This window comes from Catharus ustulatus, chromosome 2 (assembly GCF_009819885.2).
Source record: "Catharus ustulatus isolate bCatUst1 chromosome 2, bCatUst1.pri.v2, whole genome shotgun sequence".
In the NCBI taxonomy this organism is placed as follows: Eukaryota; Metazoa; Chordata; class Aves; order Passeriformes; family Turdidae; genus Catharus; species Catharus ustulatus.
This window is the reverse complement of record NC_046222.1, coordinates 124,018,571-124,041,107: the sequence shown is the minus strand read 5'-3', so window position 1 is coordinate 124,041,107 and position 22,537 is coordinate 124,018,571. Positions and strand designations below refer to the sequence as shown.

Here is a 22,537-nt window from a genome sequence, read left to right as displayed (position 1 = left end):
CTCTGCAAACACTGCTCTGCCCACTGAGGAGTTGGTGTTTGAGGGGTGGGAAGTGAAAGGTGAACACCTGACTTTACCTCCCCAAGCCTGCAGCTGGGCAGGCCCATGGAAAATATGAAACAAAAAAAAAAAAGAGAAGACGAGCTCTTTAATATTGTGATCAGAACCTGTGGCTGGCAGGGAGCTGAGCCCAAGCCCCAATTCAGAGGCTGTAACATTCACACTGCATTTATTGTTCACTGCAGCACTCAATGGAACATGGGAGAAATGGACACAGTGCAGCTAAAGAGAGATTTCTCCCTCCCCAGGATCATGGCAGGGTTTGGGTTGGGAGAGACCCCAAATCCCATCCAGAGCCACACCTGCCATGGCAGGGACACCTCCCACTGTCCCCAGTGGCCAACCTGGCCTTGGGCACTGCCAGGGATCCAGGGGCAGCCACAGCTGCTCTGGGCACCCTGTGCCAGCCCTGCCCACCCTGCCAGGGAACAATTCCTGCCCAAGATCCCACCCAGCCCTGCCCACCCAGCCAGGGAACAATTCCTGCCCAAGATCCCATCCAACCCCACTGGGAGCCATTCCCTGTGGGCTGTCCCTCCCTCCCTTGTCCCCAGTCCCTCTCAGCTCTCCTGGAGCCCCTTCAGGCCCTGGCAGGGCTCTGAGCTCTCCCTGCAGCTTCTCCTGCCCAGGTGTCACCCCCAGGTGTCCCAGCCTGGCTCCAGCCCTGCAGCAGCTCCCTGTCCCTGGGTTTGTGCCAGGGCCGTGCCGGGCCTGTGCCTCCAGCTCGGGATAAGCGGGGACTGCGACACCTCCCTGGGGCGGCACCGCCAGCTCCGGGCGGGTCCCGACACCGCCCTCAGAGCCCCCTGATACAGCCAGAAACAGCCATGAAACAGCCATGAAACAGGCATGAAACAGGCATGAAACAGGCATGAAACAGGCATGAAACAGCCATGAAACAGCCATGAAACAGCCATGAAACAGCCATGAAACAGCCATGAAACAGCCATGAAACAGCCATGAAACAAACAGCCAAAAACAGCCATGGGACAGCCTGGACACTGCCCTGATACAGCCCCGACACAACCCTCACAGATCTTCTTCACAGATCTCCCCTCACCGATCTCGGTCACAGATCTCCCTCAGAGCCCTCACGGATCTCCTCACAGATCTGTTTCCCAAATCCCTCACAAATCTCCCTCACAGATCTCTCTGACAGAGCCGGATCTCCCCACAGATCTGTTTCCCAAATTCCTCACATATCTCCCTCACAGATCTAACACAGCCGGATCTCCCCACAGATCTGTTTCCCAAACCCCTCACAGCTCTCTCTGACAGAGCCCTCCCGGATCTCGCTCACAGATCTGTTTCCCAAACCAAATCTCTCTTATCGCTCCCCCATCGCTCCCGCCCCTCGCTCAGGCGCAGGCGCCGCCGCCGGAGCTTCCGGCATTGCAGCCTGAATGGCGGAGCCGGGGGCTAGAGCGGCGGCGGAGCCCGGGGACGGATGGACGGGAGAGCCTGAGGATCCCGGGGATGGATGGACGGGGGAGCCCGAGGATCCCGGGGATGGATGGACGGAGGAGCCGTGGGGCGGATGGCCGGCGGAGCGGCGGCTGTGGGTGCCGGGCAGGCGCTGGCTGGCGGCCGTGCTGCCCCTGCTCCTGCTCCTGCTGGCGGTGCCGCTGCCCTGCTCAGGTGGGTCCGGGAGCCCTCGGGGAGCGGGGCCGGGCCGGGGCTCCTTCCCCGGGCCCGAGCGGGGCGCGGGTCCCGCTGCGCTCCCGGAGCTCCGCGGGGATGGCGCGGATAACGGTGTCGGGGAGATGTGCGCTGTTTCCGGGCTTTTCATGGAATCACAGCAGGGTTCGGCTTGGAAGGGCTTTAAATCCCACCCATCCCACCCCTACCATGGCAGGGACACCTCTCACTGTCCCAATGTCCAGCCTGGCCTTGGGCACTGCCAGGGATCCAGGGGCAGCCACAGCTGCTCTGGGCACTGTGCCAGGGCCTCACCACCCTGCCAGGGAACAATTCCTGCCCAAAATCCCATCCTCTGGCGGTGGGAGCCATTCCCTGTGTGCTGTCCCCCATCCCTGTCCCCCACGCCGCTCCCTCCCGTTCCCGGTGAATCGCAGCTTTGGGTTCGCGTTGTTTGGCTTGGAAATCACAGTCTGGCAGAGCCTAAGGGATAAATGAGGAAATTAGAGGTAGAATGGCAGGATGGGGGTTTTGGCTCGCAGGGCAGGAGCTTCAGCCTCCTCTTTTGTCCTTACACAGCAAAAAAACAGCTATTGCCCAAACCGTGTTGCTCAAAGAGGAAATACAGTGAAGCTTTAGAAAGGAGGGCGGGGGCACGGATTGTACGGGCAGAGAGTGGCAGGGACAATGGTTTTAGACTGCCCGAGGGCAGGGCTGGATGGATTTGGGCAGGAATTGTTCCTGGCAGGGTGGGGAGGGGCAGGGATGGAATCCCTGGCAGTGCCCAGGGCCAGGTTGGACACTGGGGCTGGGAGATGCCATCTGAACTCTGGAACTCCGAGTGATCCTCTGCTGTTAACAGCTCTGTTCCCTGCGCTGCTGCTCTGGCTCGGAGCTGTCCCGGTTTCTGCAGAGCCTTTCCTGGTGTCACATGTGCGGGGCCTCCTCTTCCTCCTTCTGCTGAAATGACTGAAATTTTCCATTGGTTCCAGGGGTGTTGTGAGCACCGAGCATCATGTGCTCTTCCTGGGGCTTCCCCTCACGCTGCCCTTTGCCGTTTCTTGCTGTTCTTGTTGTTGTTCTGTTGTTCTTCTGTTGTTGAGCACATCTTGTTACATAATTGTTATTTTCAACCATCACTTACTGACAGTATTGCTCAACATCTCATGGATGAAGCAGCGATTTTTCTGTGTTAGAACAGTTTGGGTTGGTTCAGTTTATTGGAATTTGACAGGGGAAAGAGGAAGGCAGATGTGCTAAAAGCATTTCTGGTTTTTAATCTCTTCTTTCCACAGAAGTCTAATCCCTTATAATGGTTTCTCAGAACTAAAGTGTCATCATGCTCAAATTAACAAACAGCAATTAGTTTTGAATGTCTGGCTTTTAATCATTAATAAAATAAGCCAGGAGGAAGTCTTGGTTTTTAGGTTTTTCTCTGCATATCAAGTTACCACAAAATTTCTCTGCAGATTAAACATCACTGAGCTTGCTCCTTCCTTCTTGCATGATGTTCATTGAGAAATTAATGGTTTGTGGAATTCATTTAGGGAAGCAAGCACAAAACTCATTGGAAATAGGGGAATACATGAAAGGCTGGATCACATTTTCCTGGCTGAGGGGTGGGGGATCCAGAAGTATCCTGACAAACTGGATCCACACTCCAGGAAACAAGAGCAGTGGTATTGAACAGGAAAATGTGCAGGGCAGAGAGAGGGGGGTTGAAATGTCAGCCCTGCAAGAAATGAAATTCCTACACATAAATGACATGGCAATGTTTTGTTGGGTGGTTTTAGAAAACCCCAAAAGCGTCAGAGCAGAGCAGTGCTAGTGAGAAGGAAAAGATTAGATATGTCTCATTTGAATTAGACTTCCATTAATTCATCTCAGCCAGTTCACTGTGGGGTTTTTACCCTGCTTCACCAAGCTGAACCATTCGGAAGGAATACAGAAGAGAACAATAAATTCCTGCAGGAAGCTGGGGATTTGGCTTGAAAGGAAAATTAAAGAGTTGCTGCTGCCATTCAGCTTTCCCTTGGTTGTGGGTTGTGAAGAAAACTTTTCCTGGGCTGTTTCCCACCTGTACAAAACAGGGCTGGGAGTGCTCTGCCCCCTGTTCCTGTCCCTGGATCTGGATCTGGCCAGGAAGGGTGTCCTGATCCCAACCTTCCTTTTCCTCCTCACCTGCAGGGGCTGGAAGCAGCACGGAGAGCCTCCTGCTCTCTAGAAATCAAGGATTTGAAAAGATGGGAAGGATACACTAAATATTTGAATTTCTACCCAAGGCAAACTGAAATACCAAAACAATTGAAATGCAGCTGTGGTTTTTATCAGCTGGAATCTGTGAGACCCTTGTTGTCACAAGGTTTTTGGCTGAATTGTAGTTAACTGTTGGATAAATATCTGAGAAAAAAATCTGGTTTTTCCTTTGTTTTTTTATTTTCCAAGCAAATGTCCTTTGGCATTCTCTGGGTTTGTCTTAGTCTGTCAGAAGAGCAACAAATTCCTGCCTTGTGGGAATAAATTCTGTGGTGGGAGCCACAAGGTTTTATTGAATTATTTGCCTTTCATGGTTTTGTGTTTTCAGGAGTTATTTCCCAAAATCCAGGGAAGGATTTTGCAGAATTCAGTCTGCTTTTCCACACATTCCCTTTGTAGAAAGGGAACTTGTGTAGAGAAATAAATGATGTTTGCAATGAAGAGCCTCTCCCAGGGTCAGGTTAATGGGATTTCCCCTTAATGCCATCGGATATCAGACTGATCTCACCCAGCAGTGGCAGATATGGCTCAGAGATTGTAACCCCTGGGAAGTAATTAATACATTCCTGCAGATAAAACAGAAACAGATAACATAGAAAGTCAAGGCCAAGGCGTTTATTTTATTTTATTTTTTATTTCATTAGCTTTTTTCTATTTTATTTTAATTTTATTATATTTAATTTTTTATTTTAATATTTTATTTATGTATTTCTATTTTTATTCAATTTTTCTATTTTAATTTTATATCTATTTGATTTTAATGGATTTTGATATTTATTGTATTTATTTTAACTATTGTGATATTTATTGATTTTAAATTTATTTTATAATATAATATTTTCTAATATTTATGTTATTATTTTATATTTATAATATTTATAATAATTTATAATTATAATAATTTCTAATATTTTGCTTTAATTTTATCCTAGTGTTTTGTTTTTTATTATAATACTTTATTTAAATGTATTTTATTTTAATTTTATCATAATATTTAATATTTTATTTTAACCTTATCCTAATATTTAATATTTTAATTTTATCCTAATGTTTTATTTTCTTTTTATTGTAATACTTTATTTTGATATTTTCTTTTAGCTTGATATTTAATATTTCAGTATTTTACTTTAAATTTATCTTATTATTTTATTTGCTTTTTATTATAATACTTTATTTTATTTTAATATTTTATCTTGATATTTAATATTTTAATATTTAATTTTATAATATTTTAAATTTGCTTTTTATTATAATAATTTATTATAATTTTCTTTTATTTTGTTATTTAATATTTTACTTTAATTTTATCCTATTGTATTTGCTTTTTATTATAATACTTTATTTTAATATTTTATCTTGATATTTAATATTTTACTTTCATTTTATAATATTTTATTTGCTTTTTATTATAACACTTTATTTTATTTTAATATTTTCTTTTATATTGATATTTAATATTTTAATATTTTACTTTAATTTTATTGTATTATTTTATTTGCTTTTTATTGTAATACTTAATTTTAATTTTCTTTTATCTTGATATTTAATATTTTAATATTTTACTTTAATTTTATACTATTATTTTATTAGCTTTTTATTATAATCGTTTATTTTATTTTAATATTTTCTTTTAGATTGATATTTAATATTTGACTTTAACTTTACACTATTATTTTATTTGCTTTTTATTATAATAGTTTATTTTAATATTTTCTTTTATATTGATATTTAATATTTCAATATTTTACTTTACGTTGTTACTATTTTATTTGCTTGTTATTTTAATAATTTATTTTAATATTTTATCTTGCTATTTAATATTTTAATATTTCAATATTTTAATATTTCAATATTTTAATATTTCAATATTTTAATATTTCAATATTTTAATATTTCAATATTTTAATATTTCAATATTTTAATATTTCAATATTTTAATAATTCAATATTTTAATAATTCAATATTTTAATAATTCAATATTTTAATAATTCAATATTTTAATAATTTAATATTTTAATAATTTAATATTTTAATAATTTAATATTTTAATAATCTAATATTTTAATAATTTAATATTTTAATAATTTGATATTTCACTTTAATTTTATACTATTATTTGCTTTTTATTATACTTTATTTTAATATTTTATTTGAATTTAATTTCAATATTTTCTTTTTCTTGTAACATTTTATTTTAAATTTATCCTAATATTTTCTTTCCTTTTAAACCCTTTAGGTACTAATTGTGCTAGGGTATTTATGTTGTGATATTTGATTTGCTTTCCCTAGGCCAGAGCAGCCTGCGGAGCCCCGAGAACGTGTCGGTGCAGGCGGTGAACACCAACTTCACCCTGAGCTGGGAGCACAGCGACAGCCACCCCAACGTCACCTTCTCTGCACAGTTCCAGTGGTGAGTGGGGCCTGGCCTGGGGGGCACAGCTGGGTGCTGGGGGGTGGAAAATGGGCCCCCTGCCCCAAATTGTTATTGCTTGGAAATCAAGGGGCTCTCAGGAGAGAGATGGGAATGGGAATGACATTCTTTACTGGGGAAATGAAAATGGAAATACAGAATTACAAACAAAACCAAACCCTGCAGAGTGAGAACCCAAGCTGGCACCCATCAGTCACTCAGGGTGTTGGCAGCAGTCCCATTCCATGGTGGCTGCATCCTCCTGCAGTGACAGATGTGGCTCAGCTGGAGCAGTGCTCCTGTACAAGGTGCAGTTTTCCTCTAAAGCTCCATTGATGATGTGGAAGGGCCTGGTTTTCCTCTGGGATCCAGTGGGAAAGGCTGCTCTGATGTTCCAAATCTCAGATTTTATCAGGGTAGGAAATGCTTGGCTCCTCCCCTGGATGGAGCATCTCAAATGGGATGATGGAATTTTATCAGCCATGCCCTGGGACTCAGTGGCCACGAACAGGAGAGATCTCCTGGAGGGAGGATGGGTGTGGAATAGATAAAGATCCTTGCCCCAGCTGGTTTTACACATGGCCATTAACAGGAGAGATCTCCTGGAGGGAGGATGGGTGTGAAAAAATAAAGAACACTGCCCCAGTTGGTTTTATACAATGCCCATTAACAGAAGATATCTCCTGGAAGGAGGATGGGCTGTGGAGAGATAAAGATCCTTGCCCCAGCTGGTTTAACAGAAGATGATAAAATACATACTTGTGGTTACATCCTGCATTGCAGCCCAAGACACCAGGAAAAGCCAGGAAGGGGAGGCAGGGAAGATGAATTTTTGGGGTGGGGAGGGTTCCTGGTGCTGGCCTGAGTTTGTTCCTGTGAGAAATCTGGTTATTTATCCCACAAGGAATGCTGGGCTTGCTGCTGATGCTGAGTCACCAGAAGGGTTCTTGCACGAGATTTACTGGCACACTTAGAAGTGGAATTTAGATTTATTTGTTCTCTGGTTTGTTTGGTTTCTGTAGTTGTGGCCACACACAGAGCATCTGAGGGAATTTTCAGTATAATTTTCAACTAATTGGTCAGAGTTCATTAACCCACATTTCTCAGCTGCAAGTTTAATGCCCAGATGAAAGAATTTAAAGTTTGTTCTTAAATATTTGCTTGGTTTCCTTCAGTTGTTCCGTATCCCAGTTCTTTAGCACACATTAGCACAGGCTTTTTGTGGCACTTTCCTGACAAGTAAATATTGAAAAACATTTCTGGGATAAAATTACTGAAATTCTGAGGGATCCTGGAAGGTTCCCTGCCCATGTTAGGGGTGGGATGGGCTTTAAGCTCCCTCCCAACCCAAACTGTTCTGGGATTCTGTGATTTTGGATTTTCTAAAAATAGCTCTTCTTTTCCAATATGTAGATGAGAACAGCTGCTTTGAAAATAGGTTTATTTTAAGAAATGTCAGGCCTGCCTGAAAGACAAGGTGAGGATAAACAATTGCTGCTTCACATCCTTTTTTTGGCCAGGACATTTTAAATGTCTCTATAAATCTTTACTGAGATGTGGATGTGTTGATTTAAAACGAGCTGCTGAAAGCCTGATTATTGCTGAACTCCATTTATCACCTCTGTGATTTTGTTTTTCCTTGATTTGCATTCCTGGCTCATGTTATAATTAATGTTCTGCTGCTTTTATGCTCCTTTAACCACTTTTGTTAAGACTTTAATATTTCTCCCCATGAATTATAAAATCATTGTCTGGCTGGGAAATACAATAATCCTGAGCATGCAATTCTGTGTTTTGGCAGTTGTGGGATAATTTCTAAGGAGATAACACTGATTGCACTGGTGATAAGGCAGCATGGAAAGGGGTGATGTTTATTAAAGTTGAGAAGAAAAGAAGAATAATTTCAGGGCTTTGACTGGATTTATCCTGGGGCTGTTATAAATAACTATACAGTTATTGTCTTTCACTATTATTGGCTTTTGTAAATTGTTTTGATGTGGTTCAGTTTGTAATCTCTTTTTAGCTGCTTTTGGCAGTATAATTTGTCAACCTTTTCTAGTTAACACCCTAATCCCTGTGTAGATTGTATATCTCAGTGTGATAAATACATATTACAAACTAGGCTTTGGCAAAATATTAAATTAGAAGATGTGTCCTGTGTATTGTAACATTAACTTTAGCAGGAGTAATTGTAGTTGTGAAATAATAACCAATGCCTCTATTTTTGTAACTGAGTGACAATAGGGAAATAGCAAATATTGATTGAAATTACTGGTAAAGATAGCTGGAACATCTGTGAGGTAACATTGAAAAGAAGCAGAAAAATTACACCAAAAGCACAAGGAGAAATTCACCACTGACCCTCAGTAACTGTCAAACCACAGGGCAGGGGGCCTTGTGAGGAAGTAAAAATCAAAATCACGTCAGCATTGTGGTGCACACTCTGAGGAAGTGGGTCAGGAGTCCAGATAAGAGAAAGATTTCCTGGGGCTTGTAAACTCAAAGGAATATTTGAATATGTTAACCTTCATGAATATGAGTTTGAGCAGTGCAGTGAGAGAATATCTGAGTTGTTATAGTTAAAGGTGTGCACCCCAGCACTGAAAACTGTCCCTTTTATCTCTTATTAAACCTCTAAAAATTTTAAAGAGTGAGTCTTGTTTATCCTGGGGCTGTTGTTTGTCCTGGGGTGTTGATTATCCAGGGGTGCTGATCCTGGGATATTTATCCTGATATTTAACCCAGGCTGTAGATCCTGGGGGTGTTGATTATCCCAGGATGTTGCATATCCCAGGGCTGTTCTGTATCCCGGGCTGTTGTTTATTCTGGAGTGTCTTTCCCAGGCTATTGTCTATCCCTGGGCCTGTTGTTTATCCCTAGGGCTGTTGTCTATCCCAGCCTATCCCAGGCTGTTGTCTATCCCAGGCTACCCCAGGTGCTGATCCCAGGACTGTCTATCCCTAGGGCTGCTGTCTATCCCAGGGCTGTCTATCCCAGGACTGTCTATCCCAGAGTTGTTGTCTATCCCAGCCTCTCCCAGGTGCTGATCCCAGGGCTGTCTGTCTATCCCAGGGCTGTCTGTCTATCCCAGGGCTGTCTGTCTATCCCAGGGCTGTTGTCTATCCCAGGACTGTCTATCCCAACCTGTCCCAGGTGCTGATCCCAGGTGCTGATCCCAGGGCTGTCTATCCAGGGTTGTTGTCTATCCCAGGACTGTCTATCCCAGGCTGTCCCAGGTGCTGATCCCAGGACTGTCTATCCCAGCCTGTCCCAGTGCTGATCCCAGGGCTGTCTATCCCAGGGCTGTCTATCCCAGCCTGTCCGAGGTGATGATCCCAGGAGTGTTGTCTATCCCAGGAGGGTTGTCTATCCCAGGGCTGTTGTTTGTCTATCCCAGGGCTGTTGTTTGTCTATCCCAGGGCTGTTGTTTGTCTATCCCAGGGCTGTTGTCTATCCCAGGGCTGTTGTCTATCCCAGGGCTGTTGTTTGTTTATCCCAGGGCTGTCTATCCCAGGACTGTCTATCCCAGGACTGTCTATCCCAGCCTATCCCAGGGCTGTTGTCTATCCCAGGATTGTCTATCCCAGGACTGTCTATCCCAGCCTATCCCAGGGCTGTTGTTTGTCTATCCCAGGGCTGTCTATCCCAGGGCTGTTGTTTGTCTATCCCAGGGCTGTCTATCCCAGGGCTGTTGTTTGTCTATCCCAGGGCTGTCTATCCCAGGACTGTCTATCCCAGGACTGTCTATCCCAGCCTATCCCAGGGCTGTTGTTTGTCTATCCCAGGGCTGTTGTCTATCCCAGGACTGTCTATCCCAGGGCTGTATCCCAGGGCTGTCTATCCCAGGACTGTCTATCCCAGCCTATCCCAGGGCTGTTGTTTGTCTATCCCAGGCTCCCCGAATGCTGATCTCCACTGTTTGATCCCCGCAGGTCGGAGCTGCAGGACTCAGGCTGGCAGGAGGTGCCCGGGTGCCAGGCTGTGGCTGTCCCAGGCTGTGACATCTCCTCGGCCATCTCCGAGTACTACGACGTGCACTTCGTGCGGGTGCGGGCCCAGGCCGGGGCCGCGCTGTCCCCGTGGTCCCACACCCTGGAGATGGTGCCGGAGTACGTCGGTACGAGCTGGGGGCTGGGGGGATATTGATTGCTTTGGCACCTCAGGGAGGGCTCTGCTCTCAGGTGAGACCCCACAGCAGAGCCTCCAGCCTGGGACACCGAGAGCAGCAGGAGCTGGAGCTGCAGGGCTGGAGCCCCTCTGGAGCCAGCCTGGGACACCTGGGGGTGACACCTGGACAGGAGAAGCTCCAGGGAGAGCTCAGAGCCCTGCCAGGGCCTGAAGGGGCTCCAGGAGAGCTGAGAGGGACTGGGGACAAGGGAGGGAGGGACAGACACAGGGAATGGCTCCCAGTGCCAGAGGGCAGGGCTGGGTGGGATCTTGGGCAGGAATTGTTCCCTGGCAGGGTGGGCAGGGCTGGGTGGGATCTTGGGCAGGAATTGTTCCCTGGCAGGGTGGGCAGGGCTGGCACAGGGTGCCCAGAGCAGCTGTGGCTGCCCCTGGATCCCTGGAATGTTCAGTTCCAGGTTGGACACTGGGGCTGGAGCACCTGGGACAGTGGGAGGTGTCCCTACCATGGCTGGGGTGGCTCTGGATGGGATTTGAGGTCCTTCCCATGCCAAATCAGAATTTGGAATTTAGAAAACCCACAGGTGGTTTCCCCTGCTGGTAACAGCAGGACAGGGTGGGTTCCCAACAGGAACATAACACCAGGAGTCTGCAGGTCATGGAATGCTGCAGTTCTGCCTTTTCTGGAAAGGGAAAACCATTCCAAGTGCTGCAGGTTTCCTGACTGAGTTCCCTGGCACTCTGTGTTTTCCCAGATTATTTCCTGGAAAAATCCTTTTGGACAATAGATTTTTGTAGAATCCCAAACTGGTCTGGACTGGGAGGTTCCTTAAAGCCCATCCCATTCCACGCCCTGCCATGGCAGGGACACCTTCCATAGAGCAGGTTGCTCCAAGAAGCCTTTTTTGGGAAGTTTGTGGCTTCTCAGCACTTCCAGTGTGGTACTGAAGCCCTCTTTTGATGTTGGGTTGATTGGACTGAGCTAAGTCTCTTGTCATGCAGGTTTTAGAACAATTCATACTGATTTTTTGGAAAACATTTGCTGGTAATATTTCATTTTAATGGCTTTCCAAACCAGGCAGTAGTAATTGGTTGTTAGGTTAAATTTCTTTTAGCAACTGCCTGAGTCATGAAAATTTAAGATCCTTTAGGTGATCATTCAAAAGAATTAAAAATAAGATGCCATAGGCAGGTATTTTAGGTGTATTATTGTGAACTGCTTTTGGGTGTATTTCTCAAAGCAATCATGTTAAACTTCTTTTTCTTTCCATATCTGCAGCTGAGATTGGTCCACCAGGACTGGAATTGCAGTCCATGAATGGAATTGTAAAAGTTAAGGTTTCTCCTCCAGAAGCAAATCAGAGGAAAAAAATGTGGATCAATGATCTGAGTTTTAAATATAACCTGGTGTTCTGGGAAAACTCATCACATGCTCAGGTATGAGCACTCTTTTTTTTTTTTTTTTTTTTTTTTTTTTTCTTATTTAACCTTGGCAGAACTGTCAGAGATGGACTTTAATTCATGCTCTGAGATGGAATTGTTTGGTTCTGTCACTGTGTAGCTGCTCCTGTGTGGTTTGAATTTTGGGGGAGGGGGTTATTTTGTTCTTACTATAGGATTGTTTGATTTGGATTACCCTGATCGAAGGATTTTTTTTTTTGAGGTGTTGTCACTGTGAACTGGTTTCCAAGGCATTATGTGTGTCCTGCAGAGCAGGGGAGAAACTCTTCCTTTTTTATCTTTTTAGGGAAATGGGTGTCATCTAAATTAGGGCAGGGATTGAAGGGCAATCTGCATTCTTCTGGGAGATCAGATCAAAATCATCACTTCAGAAAGGACCTGGAGGGACTGGAGCATGTCCAGAGCTGGGAATGGGCTGGAGAATTCCTGAGGGAGCTGGGAATGGGCTGGAGAATTCCTGAGGGAGCTGGGAATGAGCTGGAGAATTCCTGAGGGAGCTGGGAATGGGCTGGAAAATTCCTGAGGGAGCTGGGAAGGGGCTGGAGAATCCCTGAGGGAGCTGGGGAAGGGGCTGGAGAATTCCTGAGGGAGCTGGGGAAGGGGCTGGAGAATTCCTGAGGGAGCTGGGGAAGGGGCTGGAGAATTCCTGAGGGAACTGGGAATGGGCTCAGCCTGGGAAGGGGCTCTGCACAAGTGGCTTGTGGGCTCTGCACCTTGTGGCTCTGCACAAGTCCCTGCCAGGAGGGCAGGGAGGGGAAAACACAGGAATGAGGAAAGGACAAGAGGACACGGGCTCCAGGTGCACCAGGGGAGGCTCAGGTTAAAGACAATAAAATTTCCCTCCCAGAGGGGTCAGGCACTGGGCTGAGCTGCCCAGGGAGGTTTGGAGTCACTGGAATTGTCCCAGAGCAGTCTGGATGTGGCCCTTGGGGACAGGGTTTGGGGAGATGCTGCTGCTGGGTGATCCTGGAGGGCTCTTCCCTGCTCTGGGATTTTGGGATCCCACAGCAAAGGAGCTTGTACCCATAAGTACAGGCTGGGTGTGGTCAATGACCAGCAGGTGTGGGAAACCAGAACCAGGGGGGGCAGAGGAGTGGGGGGTGCTGGGGACTGGGAGTGTCCTGGTTCAGTTTGGAATATCTGTGGGGTCAATTCCTGGGAAATCTCATCCCTCCCCACATCCATGGCAAAGGAACCCAAAATGTTCCAGCCTGGCTGAACTGGAAACTTCCCTTTAGGATTTCTCCAGCTCAAACACTGTCCTCCTTTTTCTGATTTACCTTTTTAGGTAGGGTGTTGTAGAAATGGGCTGAAACCCTGCAAAATGATAATTTAAAACATTCCTGGGGAAGCACAGCTCCCCTCACAGGCTCTTTGTGTTTGTTTCTTCCAGCTCCAGAATAAAAACATTTTCCCTGTTGACACCATTGAGGATCTTGCCCCAAACAGCACCTACTGCTTCAAAGTTCAAGCAAATCTGCCCCTGGAGGGAAAGCAAGGCTGGTTCAGCCCCATCAGCTGTGTGAAAACCACCCAGAAAGGTACCCAGTAAATCAGGATATCTGCAGATGGTGCCCTCAGTTCCACTGCACTGTCAGTGCTTGTGAAGCAACAGGAACAGGCAGGAGGGCCAAATTCCTCCTCAGTTTGGTATTAAAAAAATAAATAGAATAGGAATGGAAATGGGAATGGAAATGGGAATAGAAATGGGAATAGGGATGGAATAGGGATAGAAATGGAATAGGAGTAGAAATGGAATAGGAGTAGAAATAGAAATGGAATAGGAGTAGCAATAGGGATAGAAATGGAATAGAATAGAAATGGAATAGAATAGAAATGGAGTAGAAATGGAATAGAAATAGAAGTAGAAAGAAGTGGAATAGAAATAAAAGTAGAAATGGAATAGGAATAGAAATGGAATAGGAATGGAATAGGAATAGAAATGGAATAGGAATAAAAGTAGAAATGGAATAGGAATAAAAGTAGAAATGGAATAGAAATGGAATAGGAACAGAAATGGAATAGGAATAATAGAATAGAATAGAAATGGAATGGAATAGAAATGTAATATAGATTTACCCTTCTCAATCCACAGAAAATGTGTCAAGGGTAGAGTGTTAATAGTACAAAAAGGTTTTTGCATTAGGTGAATTTTGGCATTAATTTGGAACAAAAACTTCTTTGTGTGTTTTGGAAATCTCGATTTTTCAGTCAGTGACTGAATCAGAAGGAAAAAACCCCCAAAGCCTCTGGGATGCTTGGCACTCAATGAGTGCACAGAAAGTTGAGCTGAGCTTAAAAAAATGCTGGGTTTATATAATCTTGGGTTAATTAATTGTTACAGCTGCTGAAAAAAGGCTTTGAGGGGGCAGTTTCCCACCTTGTTATAGAAAATTAAATTATTTTCTGTGCAGTTGCTTTTAGATATTTGTTTTAGGAAAAAATAACTGTAGAAAGTCAAAGATTAGATTGGACAGGTGGTACATCATAGTTAGTTGGTGTAAGTGATGGTAAAGAAAAATTAATTTATACACAAAATACACATCTGTGTCTTTAAAAATATTTAATTCTGTCTTGGTTTCAAAGACAGGTGTTGGTTAAGAAAAGCAGGAGCCTCTCTTGAAATGGAAAATGTAAACCTCCTCTCTGCAAATTATTATAATTTTGAAATTAAGGGGCTTTCAGGCAAAGAGATGGGAATCAGGAATAACAGTTCTTTACTAGGAAAATTAAAACAAATTAAAAGAAATAGAGTATTGCAAAAAACAAACCCCAAACACTACCAGAGTGGTTTTTGATCTTGCTGGAATACACACTGTTGACAGAACACATATACAATACATACTGTTTTACAACTAAGGCAAATTATTATTAAAGTATTTCATTTTAAAATTAAGTCTTTTTAAATATTTAAAGTTATGTTTTAATATAAAATTTTTAAAAATACATGTGTATTGTAAAAATACTAAAATCATTAATAGATGTCTATCTTAATAAAATATTGCAATAATTGATACATGCAAGTTTTAATTATTTTAATAAAATAATAATCACATTTGTGATATTAAAAACAAAAATATCAAAATGTAAAATAAATACAGATGTGTATTTTATAAATTTTTCTCCTCATTTTTTCCCAAACCAGTTTATTTCTGCTCCTCTCAATATTTGTGTGCTTTAATTTTTTTTCTGAATTAATTTTTAGCTAATTTTTAAATTGAAGGCCTGATAGGATGCTTTGCATACCCCAGCCTGTGACTTGCAATCTCTATAGTGACTGATTTCATGTTTTCATTATTGAGAAATGTCCATCCCCTGTCCATGACCTGAAGTGTTTTGGTAATTTTGTGTTTCCTTTCCCCCTGAGCAGTGCAGGACCTCCTGTGTGCAGCCAACCTGAGCATCCTGGCTTTGGACATGAGATTCCACCTGCTGTGGGACAAGCAGGAGGAGCAGGGGGTGACCTACAACGTGCAGTACCTCTTGTGAGTCCAGCCCTTCCCATCCCTGTGTCCTGCAAATATTTCCTGGAAGTTCAAACACAAAGCCACCAAAAATTTCATTTTCATGGGGACACGAACGGCTCGTGGCTGTTGAAAGAATTCCATGGAACATTCCTGGAGTTTCAGGGGACTGAGCTGCTTTTGGGGCTGTTAAACTCCTGGTGGGGAGGCACTCCTAAATGCTCAGGGACATTCTTAAAGCTGGGCAACCTGAATTGCTCAGTGGCTTTTTGAATGTGAAGAGATTCAGTGAGTAAAAGTGAGCAAAAATCCAGGTGGTGGAGGTTTCTGTTGTAGCAGCTTGGATTTCTTCTGTCACACCCAAACAGGGGAGAGAACCCAAGGTAGCACATCAAAAACACATTGTATCCCATAGGAAGAGGCTGCATCCCTTAGAAAGAAGGCTGCATCCCATAGGAGAAGGCTGCATCCCCTAAAAACCCCATCAAGTCACCTGAAGTAAGCCTTGTATCACCTCAAACCCCATCAAATCCCAGACAAGAACACTGTATCCCATAAAGCAAATCAGATAAAAATCAGATTGCATCAGAAAACAAGGAATGCCATAACCTCCCTCATATCCCATAGAAACCCATGGAATCACATCCAAAAACCCCACTGAAGCAGTTTTACAAACCTGTGTCTCAACATCCAGGTGTTCAGAAATGCTGTGGCCAGCACCTAAGAAGAGAGATCCCCCTGGAATTCCTTGGGAATTCTTTTGGCAGGACAGGAACCCAGTGGGCTGCACAGAGCCATGTGAGAACTTTTCCTTTGGGTTTTCACAACCTCTCCACCCCATATTTCATTTTTTCTGCTGAGGCTTGGCTAAAGCCCTCATTTCCATTTTCTAACCCTTTTATCATCATTGTTCCACTCAGAAATGTCTCCTATTAAAATGCTAAATTTTTATTTTTGATTTTTGTAATTACTTACAAATTTTTTTCCCAAACCTGAGGCGCGTACAGCACAAACAAACATGATTTTCATCAGGAGTTCAGGGAGCTCACATCACAACTCTTGCATTCTCCCTTGCAGGGGGTTCCTGAAGACCCTCAATGGTGATTACTCAGACCAGTGGCACAGTGTCCCCGGCTGTGAGAACATCACCAGCTCCTGGTGCAACTTCTCCTCCATCATCAACAACACTGGATTTTATTACCTGCGAGTGCAGGCCAGGCAGGGACACAAATCCTGCTTGTCTAGGGAACTCAAGGTGGATCCTCTGCAAACAAGTAAGGAAATTGTTTCCTGAGCTGTTCATTGCTCAGCAAATGCCTTTATGAGCTGACAGGAGGCTGGAGAGGGGATTTCACAAGAATATAGAGAAAAGAATTGAAATATTTCTCAGGGCTTGAGATTCTGAATACAAGTATGAAATTATCCTTTGAACTTTTTATCATGGATTTCACTGACAGTGTTTGATGCAATGTTTTTAGTTGTGATTTTTTCAGTTGGATTTCAGTGATTTATTTCATTGTTTTCAGATGGAATTGGCCCTCCTGGTGTGAGGCTGGAACACAGTGACACTTTGCTCCACATCTACATTACTCCTCCAGAAAGTGCTGAGGATGAACTCGTGAGGGACAGCTATAGCTTGTCCTACAGAATCCTGTACTGGAAGAATTCCTCAGATAAAGAGGTGTGAACTAATTAAATACAATATAAAATTGATTCTCACTTAAATCCTGAGTTTCCATTCTCCTGGAGGAGCTCCTTTCCAAAAGAGGCACATTTGTAGTGTGTCAGTCTTGAAAAGTCAATTTTTGGGGTTTTTGTAATGAAAGATTCTATCAAAACCATGAATTTTATCACCCAGTGGTTGAGATTTTTATGTAACTCTTTCAGAAATCTGATCACTGTGGTTTTTATCTCCCACTGATGGGTTAAAATCTCAATTTCCATGGATATGTGCAGTGTGATGGAAAAGGCTCCTCAAACACTGAAGTCCTGCATGCTTTTAGCTCACATTTTAATGGCTCTTCCCATGTTTTTTAACTATTTCCTGGGGTAAAATATTACAGTAATTGGTAAAAGGGGGGCAGAGGAGGAGGAAGCAAGCTGCAACAGGAAGGAGTTTCCTAAAAATTTTCTATTGTGACATTTCAGAACGGGGGGAGCACTTGGTTCTTGCCCAGGGAGTGTTTGCTGAGTTTTGCTCAGGAGCTGAGGGAGTGGTTTGTTTATTGATTTTGTTGAATCTGGGAGGTGGTGGAGTTCCAGACACACCTGGATGTGGCCCTTGGGGTGGTGCTGGTGGGACTGGAGGAGCTGGGAAGTCTCTGCAGCCCTGCTGGTTCTGACATTTCACAGATCCCTTCTCCATCAGAGCCTGTGGGGATCCCTGTGATCTGACCTCTCCTTCTTTGCCCTGGCAGGAGGAGCTGAGGCAGAAGGAGGTGAAGCAGACCATGGCCACGGTGTCTGATGTGTCCCCCTCCACCCTGTACTGTGTCAAAGTGCAGGCCTTCTCCAGGCCCTACAACAAGAGCAGTGCCTACAGCCAGCAGGAATGCATCCACACCCCTGCAGGTGGGCACAGCTGGCACACCTCCCCTGCAGCTGAAATTGTTATCCCTTCACTGCAGCTCAGAACTGAGAGCTTCACTCCCAGCCCTGCATCTTGGCAGGGAGCAGGAATCACTAAATCCCACCTTTTCAGGGGTGTTCTATCCTTAGTCCTTCTGGGAATGACTCTCTTGTGCTGAAGAGTGAGCAGATAAATCAGATTTGTTAGGGCTGGAAGCTCATCTTGGTGCAGGGGGAGAGGGGTTGGGTTGCACTCATTCAGAAGAGAAGAACAAATCATGGTGAACATGATTGGCCACATGAAATTTTATTAACACTCTGAAAATTTCTGACTCATCAAACTGCCTGGTCTGGTTTCAGTTCATAAACACTAATTTAGTGTAGTGGTTTTGCTGCTTCAATTTTAATTTTTTTTTGTTGTGAGATGGGATTAGGAGGAAGGCAAAATAGGCTTAACTTTAAATGGTACTAAGAGAAACTTTATTATTAGAAACTTGAAGAAAAAAACACTTAGAATAAAATTTTAGATCACTCTTTTTCCCCCACATATTTCTTTCACACTGAAAATTTTGAAACAATTAAATTGTGAAACAAATTGTGAAACACATGAACTTTCTCAGTCTTAAAAATCCAACACTGACTGGTCCTTGTCAGGTACAAAAAACTGCCCAGGTCTGGGCAGGTAAAAATTTCAAAAAACCTTTCCAAACCACCACACTGCCTTAAAGCTAAGAAAATGTAATACCAGCAGTGCCTGGCTCACATTCAGGGTTCATTTCTGTTGTGGTCCTCACTGCTGTGTCTTAGCAAGCCTAAAAAGAACCAAATTCTACCTTTTACCTGAGTAAGACAAATATTTAAATCTATTTTCCTAGGTATTACTCTTCTCTTTATTTAATGAATTTTAGTGAATCTCTGTAAATCCAAGCTGTGTCTCCAAGGCAGACCATGCCCTGTCTTTCCCTGTTTTTATACCCCAGAGTGAAAATCTTCCATTCTTTGATCATAAAATAAGACCTGATGATTGCTTTGGATTGCTTTGGATTACTTGCTGGTGCCAGTTGATTTCAGCATCCCCAGACTCCTCTCAGTTTGTTGAGATAATCATGGAATGGTTACTATTGGTTTTTATTCTCAATTTTAGATACATCTTTGCCTTGGATCATTTTTGCGATTTTCATGGGTGCCCTGCTGGTTGTCCTGCTGGTGGCTGCCCTTCTTGTTTTTGTGCTCTACCAAGCCTACCACAAAATCAAATATGTGTTCTTCCCCTCGTGCCAGCCCCCCCTGAACATCGAGGTGAGCTCTGACTCCTCATTAATCAGCTTCTTTTTAGGAAAATGAGCTTTCAGTATAATGGGAAAAAAGTGTTTATCTGTTCTGGGTTCATTTTAGAGGTTTTATCTGTGGTTTAACTCCAGACCTTTGGCACAGGTGGTGCTTAGCAGGGATCCTGTTCTGGAATGGAAAGGGCAACACTCAAGTGTGACTTGAGACCTCTGTACCTGGATTTTTAATTCCTGTGTGGCCTCCTCAGGCTCTAATGGATGAAATGTTGCAGCTCTGTGGTGGTTGAAACTGAGAGCAGGAAAAGGGCTGAGATAAAATGTTGGAGTCACCCTTTAGTGTGGGATTCTGTGAATGCAGCTGGGAGCTGGGATCTGGGATCTGCTCCAGGAACAGGGACAGGAGGAGAGGGAACGGCCTCAGGCTGGGCCAGGGCAGGCTCAGGGGGGACAGCAGCAGGAATTTCCCCATGGAAAGGGAGCTCAGGGATTGGCACTGCCCAGGGAGGTTTGCAGTGCCCATCCCTGCAGGTGGCACCTGGAGGTGGCACTCAGGGTGACAAGGTGGCCATGGGGACAGCTGGGAATGGATGACCTGGGAGGGATTTTCCAGCCTCAGGGATTTGGGGATTCTGTGAACTGAACTTCAACCTAAATTCTGAACTGGTGAACTTGGGGGAATAAGTGATGTGTTAGGGGTGGGAAACCACACAGTGCTGCTGAACATGAGCATGGAACCCCGGACTGGTTTGGGCTGGAGGGACCCCAAACCCCACCCATGCCACCCCTGCCATGGCAGGGACACCTCCCACTGTCCCCAATGTCCAGCCTGGCCTTGGGCACTGCCAGGGATCCAGGGGCAGCCACAGCTGTGCCAGCCCTGCCCACCCTGCCAGGGAAGAATCTGATGAATCACATTTGTGTGACTGTGGTGTTAAGCAGAATTAGTATTAAATTATTTCAATCCATATATAATTATTATTTATGAATGTTCATCTCTTCCCCCTTTGCTTCTCTCCTCAGGGATTTGGAGCACAGCCCTTCAGCAGCCCTTACCTGTCAGCTGCAGAGGAGCCAGTGGAAAGTTGCTGTGTGATTGAATCCATGATCACAGAAGAGGGAAGTCAGATTGATTTTACAGACTACAATCATTCCAAACAGAGCAGTCGAGACTCAGGGAATTATTCCAACGACGACAACACTTCTGGGAGCAAAGGATCCAAAGAAGCACTGGAAAAGGAAAGCCTGTAACTGGGAAACAAAATCCAGTTGTGGGATTGTCAACCTCACAAACACTTCAAACCTTTCTGTAATGGAAGTCCCAGCCTGAGGGGGACTCTGTGACCTTTGGGATCCCAAGGGGGACTCTGTGACCTTTGGGATCTCTGGGTTTGGGTTCCCAGAGCTGCCCTTGCTGGGGGAGCTCCTCACCCCTGGCTGGGAATGTCCCCACTGTCCCACCCCACCAGGGCTGTCCCTGTGCACCAGGAGCAGCTTTGGACCCTTCTCTACTTGAAGCTGATGAGCTGAACAAAACCTGGGTGCTCCACTTGCCTGTGGAGTCACTCCCACAGTGTTTACTCACCTAAGGAAATCCGTGCTGGACACAATCCTGTGGAATTTTCACTTCTCCTCCAGCCCCTGGGCACTGCTTGGTCAGCAGGTCAGAGCTGAAGGTGCCAAAGGAGCAGGAGGAGCAGCAGTGAGGAGGCTGGGGCTGCTCAGGGGTTCCTCCTGGGTTCCTCCTGGGTTCCTCCTGGGTTGCTCAGGTGTGGCTGGGGATGCTCCCAGTGCTTGTTCCATGTCACTCTCCATCCCTGGCAGTGTCCCAGGTTGGACACTGGGGCTGGAGCAGCCTGGGGCAGGGGAGGTGTCCCTGCCATGGGTTGGGATGAGCTTTAGGGTCTCTCCAAACCTGGAATGAGCAGACCCCAGTGGGATTGAGGAAGTGCCTTTAGCAGAGGGCTGAGCTTGGCTTAGTGCTGCTTTGCCAGGGGATTTTCCCTGGCCAGCTGAGCAGGGGGTGCTGCAGGGACATCTCAGTTGCCACATTCCACATTGTCCATGCTGACTCTTCCAGAGTCTTCCCTTTTTTATTTTTTTAATGAAGAAATTTTTTTAATGAAGATTTTTTTTTATTGAAGAAACTGCTTAGGAGTCAGCTGGGTTTGAGCATCCTGTGAGCTGCTGTTGTTTGTTCTGAGTAGGAACTCTTGATGTTTGTATATCCTTTTTTACTTTAGTTTTGAAGATGTTACCTAATTTTATAAATTCCCTATCCCTGTGTTCATTGAAGAACATGATAAATAAATTTTGCACCTTTGCTTCTTATCTCTCTATGGTCCTGTGTGTTTTTGGTGTGGAAGCTTCCTGAAAAACCCAGTAGGAGGGGAAAAATGGAATATCCCATAGAAATACCATGGAAATGGAATTCATGGCATGATTTGGATTCACAGGCAATCTCCATTTTGCTCTAGAATGCAGAACCAAATGAATGCTAATAAATTTATTATTGTTGTTATTATTATTATTACTGTCTTTTATGGTCTAAGTCAGGTTATAGAAAATCTTCTACCAGCTCTTACCAGTGAGGCCAGAAACAACAAAATCAGAACAGTGGGGTGGAAAAACTCCATGAGTCAATGGGTACTTAATTACTATTATTATTATTATTATTAAGAATTTCATTAATGTTATTAATATTTTATTATTGTTGTTAAAATAAAAATGAATATGTATAAATAATAGAATATATAGTGTAAATATATATTTTACCAATAATATTATTAATTACTATATTTAATATTTCTTTTACTAATAATATAATGATAATTCTCATTATCATATATGGTATTATATACAATATATTATGTTATAGTATTTATATATATAAAATTATTGTTAACAATAGTTATAATAATATTATTAATATTATTAATATTTTATTGTTGTTGTTAAAAGAAAAATTAATATATATAAATAATAGAATATATATAGTGTATATATTATACCAATAATATTATTAATTACTATAATATTTCTTTTACTAATAATATAATTATAATTATAATTCTCATTATCATATATAGTATTATATACAATATGTTATTTTATGTTCTAGTATTTTTATATTTATTATTATTATTATTTATTTATTTTTAAATGTTATTATTATTTTCAGGGCTGTGCTGATTTTGTGGGATGGCTCAATCCAGGGCTTTATTAATTATTTTATAATTATTTTTAAATTATTTTCTAATTATTTATT

The 22,537-nt window shown here is 43.4% G+C and overlaps 1 protein-coding gene across 1 annotated transcript; it reads left to right on the top strand.

Moving 5' to 3' along the window:
* The first annotated feature begins 1,444 nt into the window (after positions 1-1,444).
* IFNAR1 (interferon alpha and beta receptor subunit 1) lies at positions 1,445-21,600 on the top strand. The gene is made up of 11 exons (XM_033053016.2): positions 1,445-1,698; positions 6,245-6,365; positions 10,298-10,482; positions 11,770-11,927; positions 13,345-13,492; positions 15,322-15,436; positions 16,493-16,689; positions 16,942-17,096; positions 17,833-17,986; positions 19,128-19,282; positions 20,293-21,600. The coding sequence occupies exons 1-11, from the start codon at positions 1,464-1,466 to the stop codon at positions 20,518-20,520; spliced, it is 1,851 nt and encodes a 616-aa protein (XP_032908907.1). The 5' UTR covers positions 1,445-1,463; the 3' UTR covers positions 20,521-21,600.
* Positions 21,601-22,537: the final 937 nt, after the last annotated feature.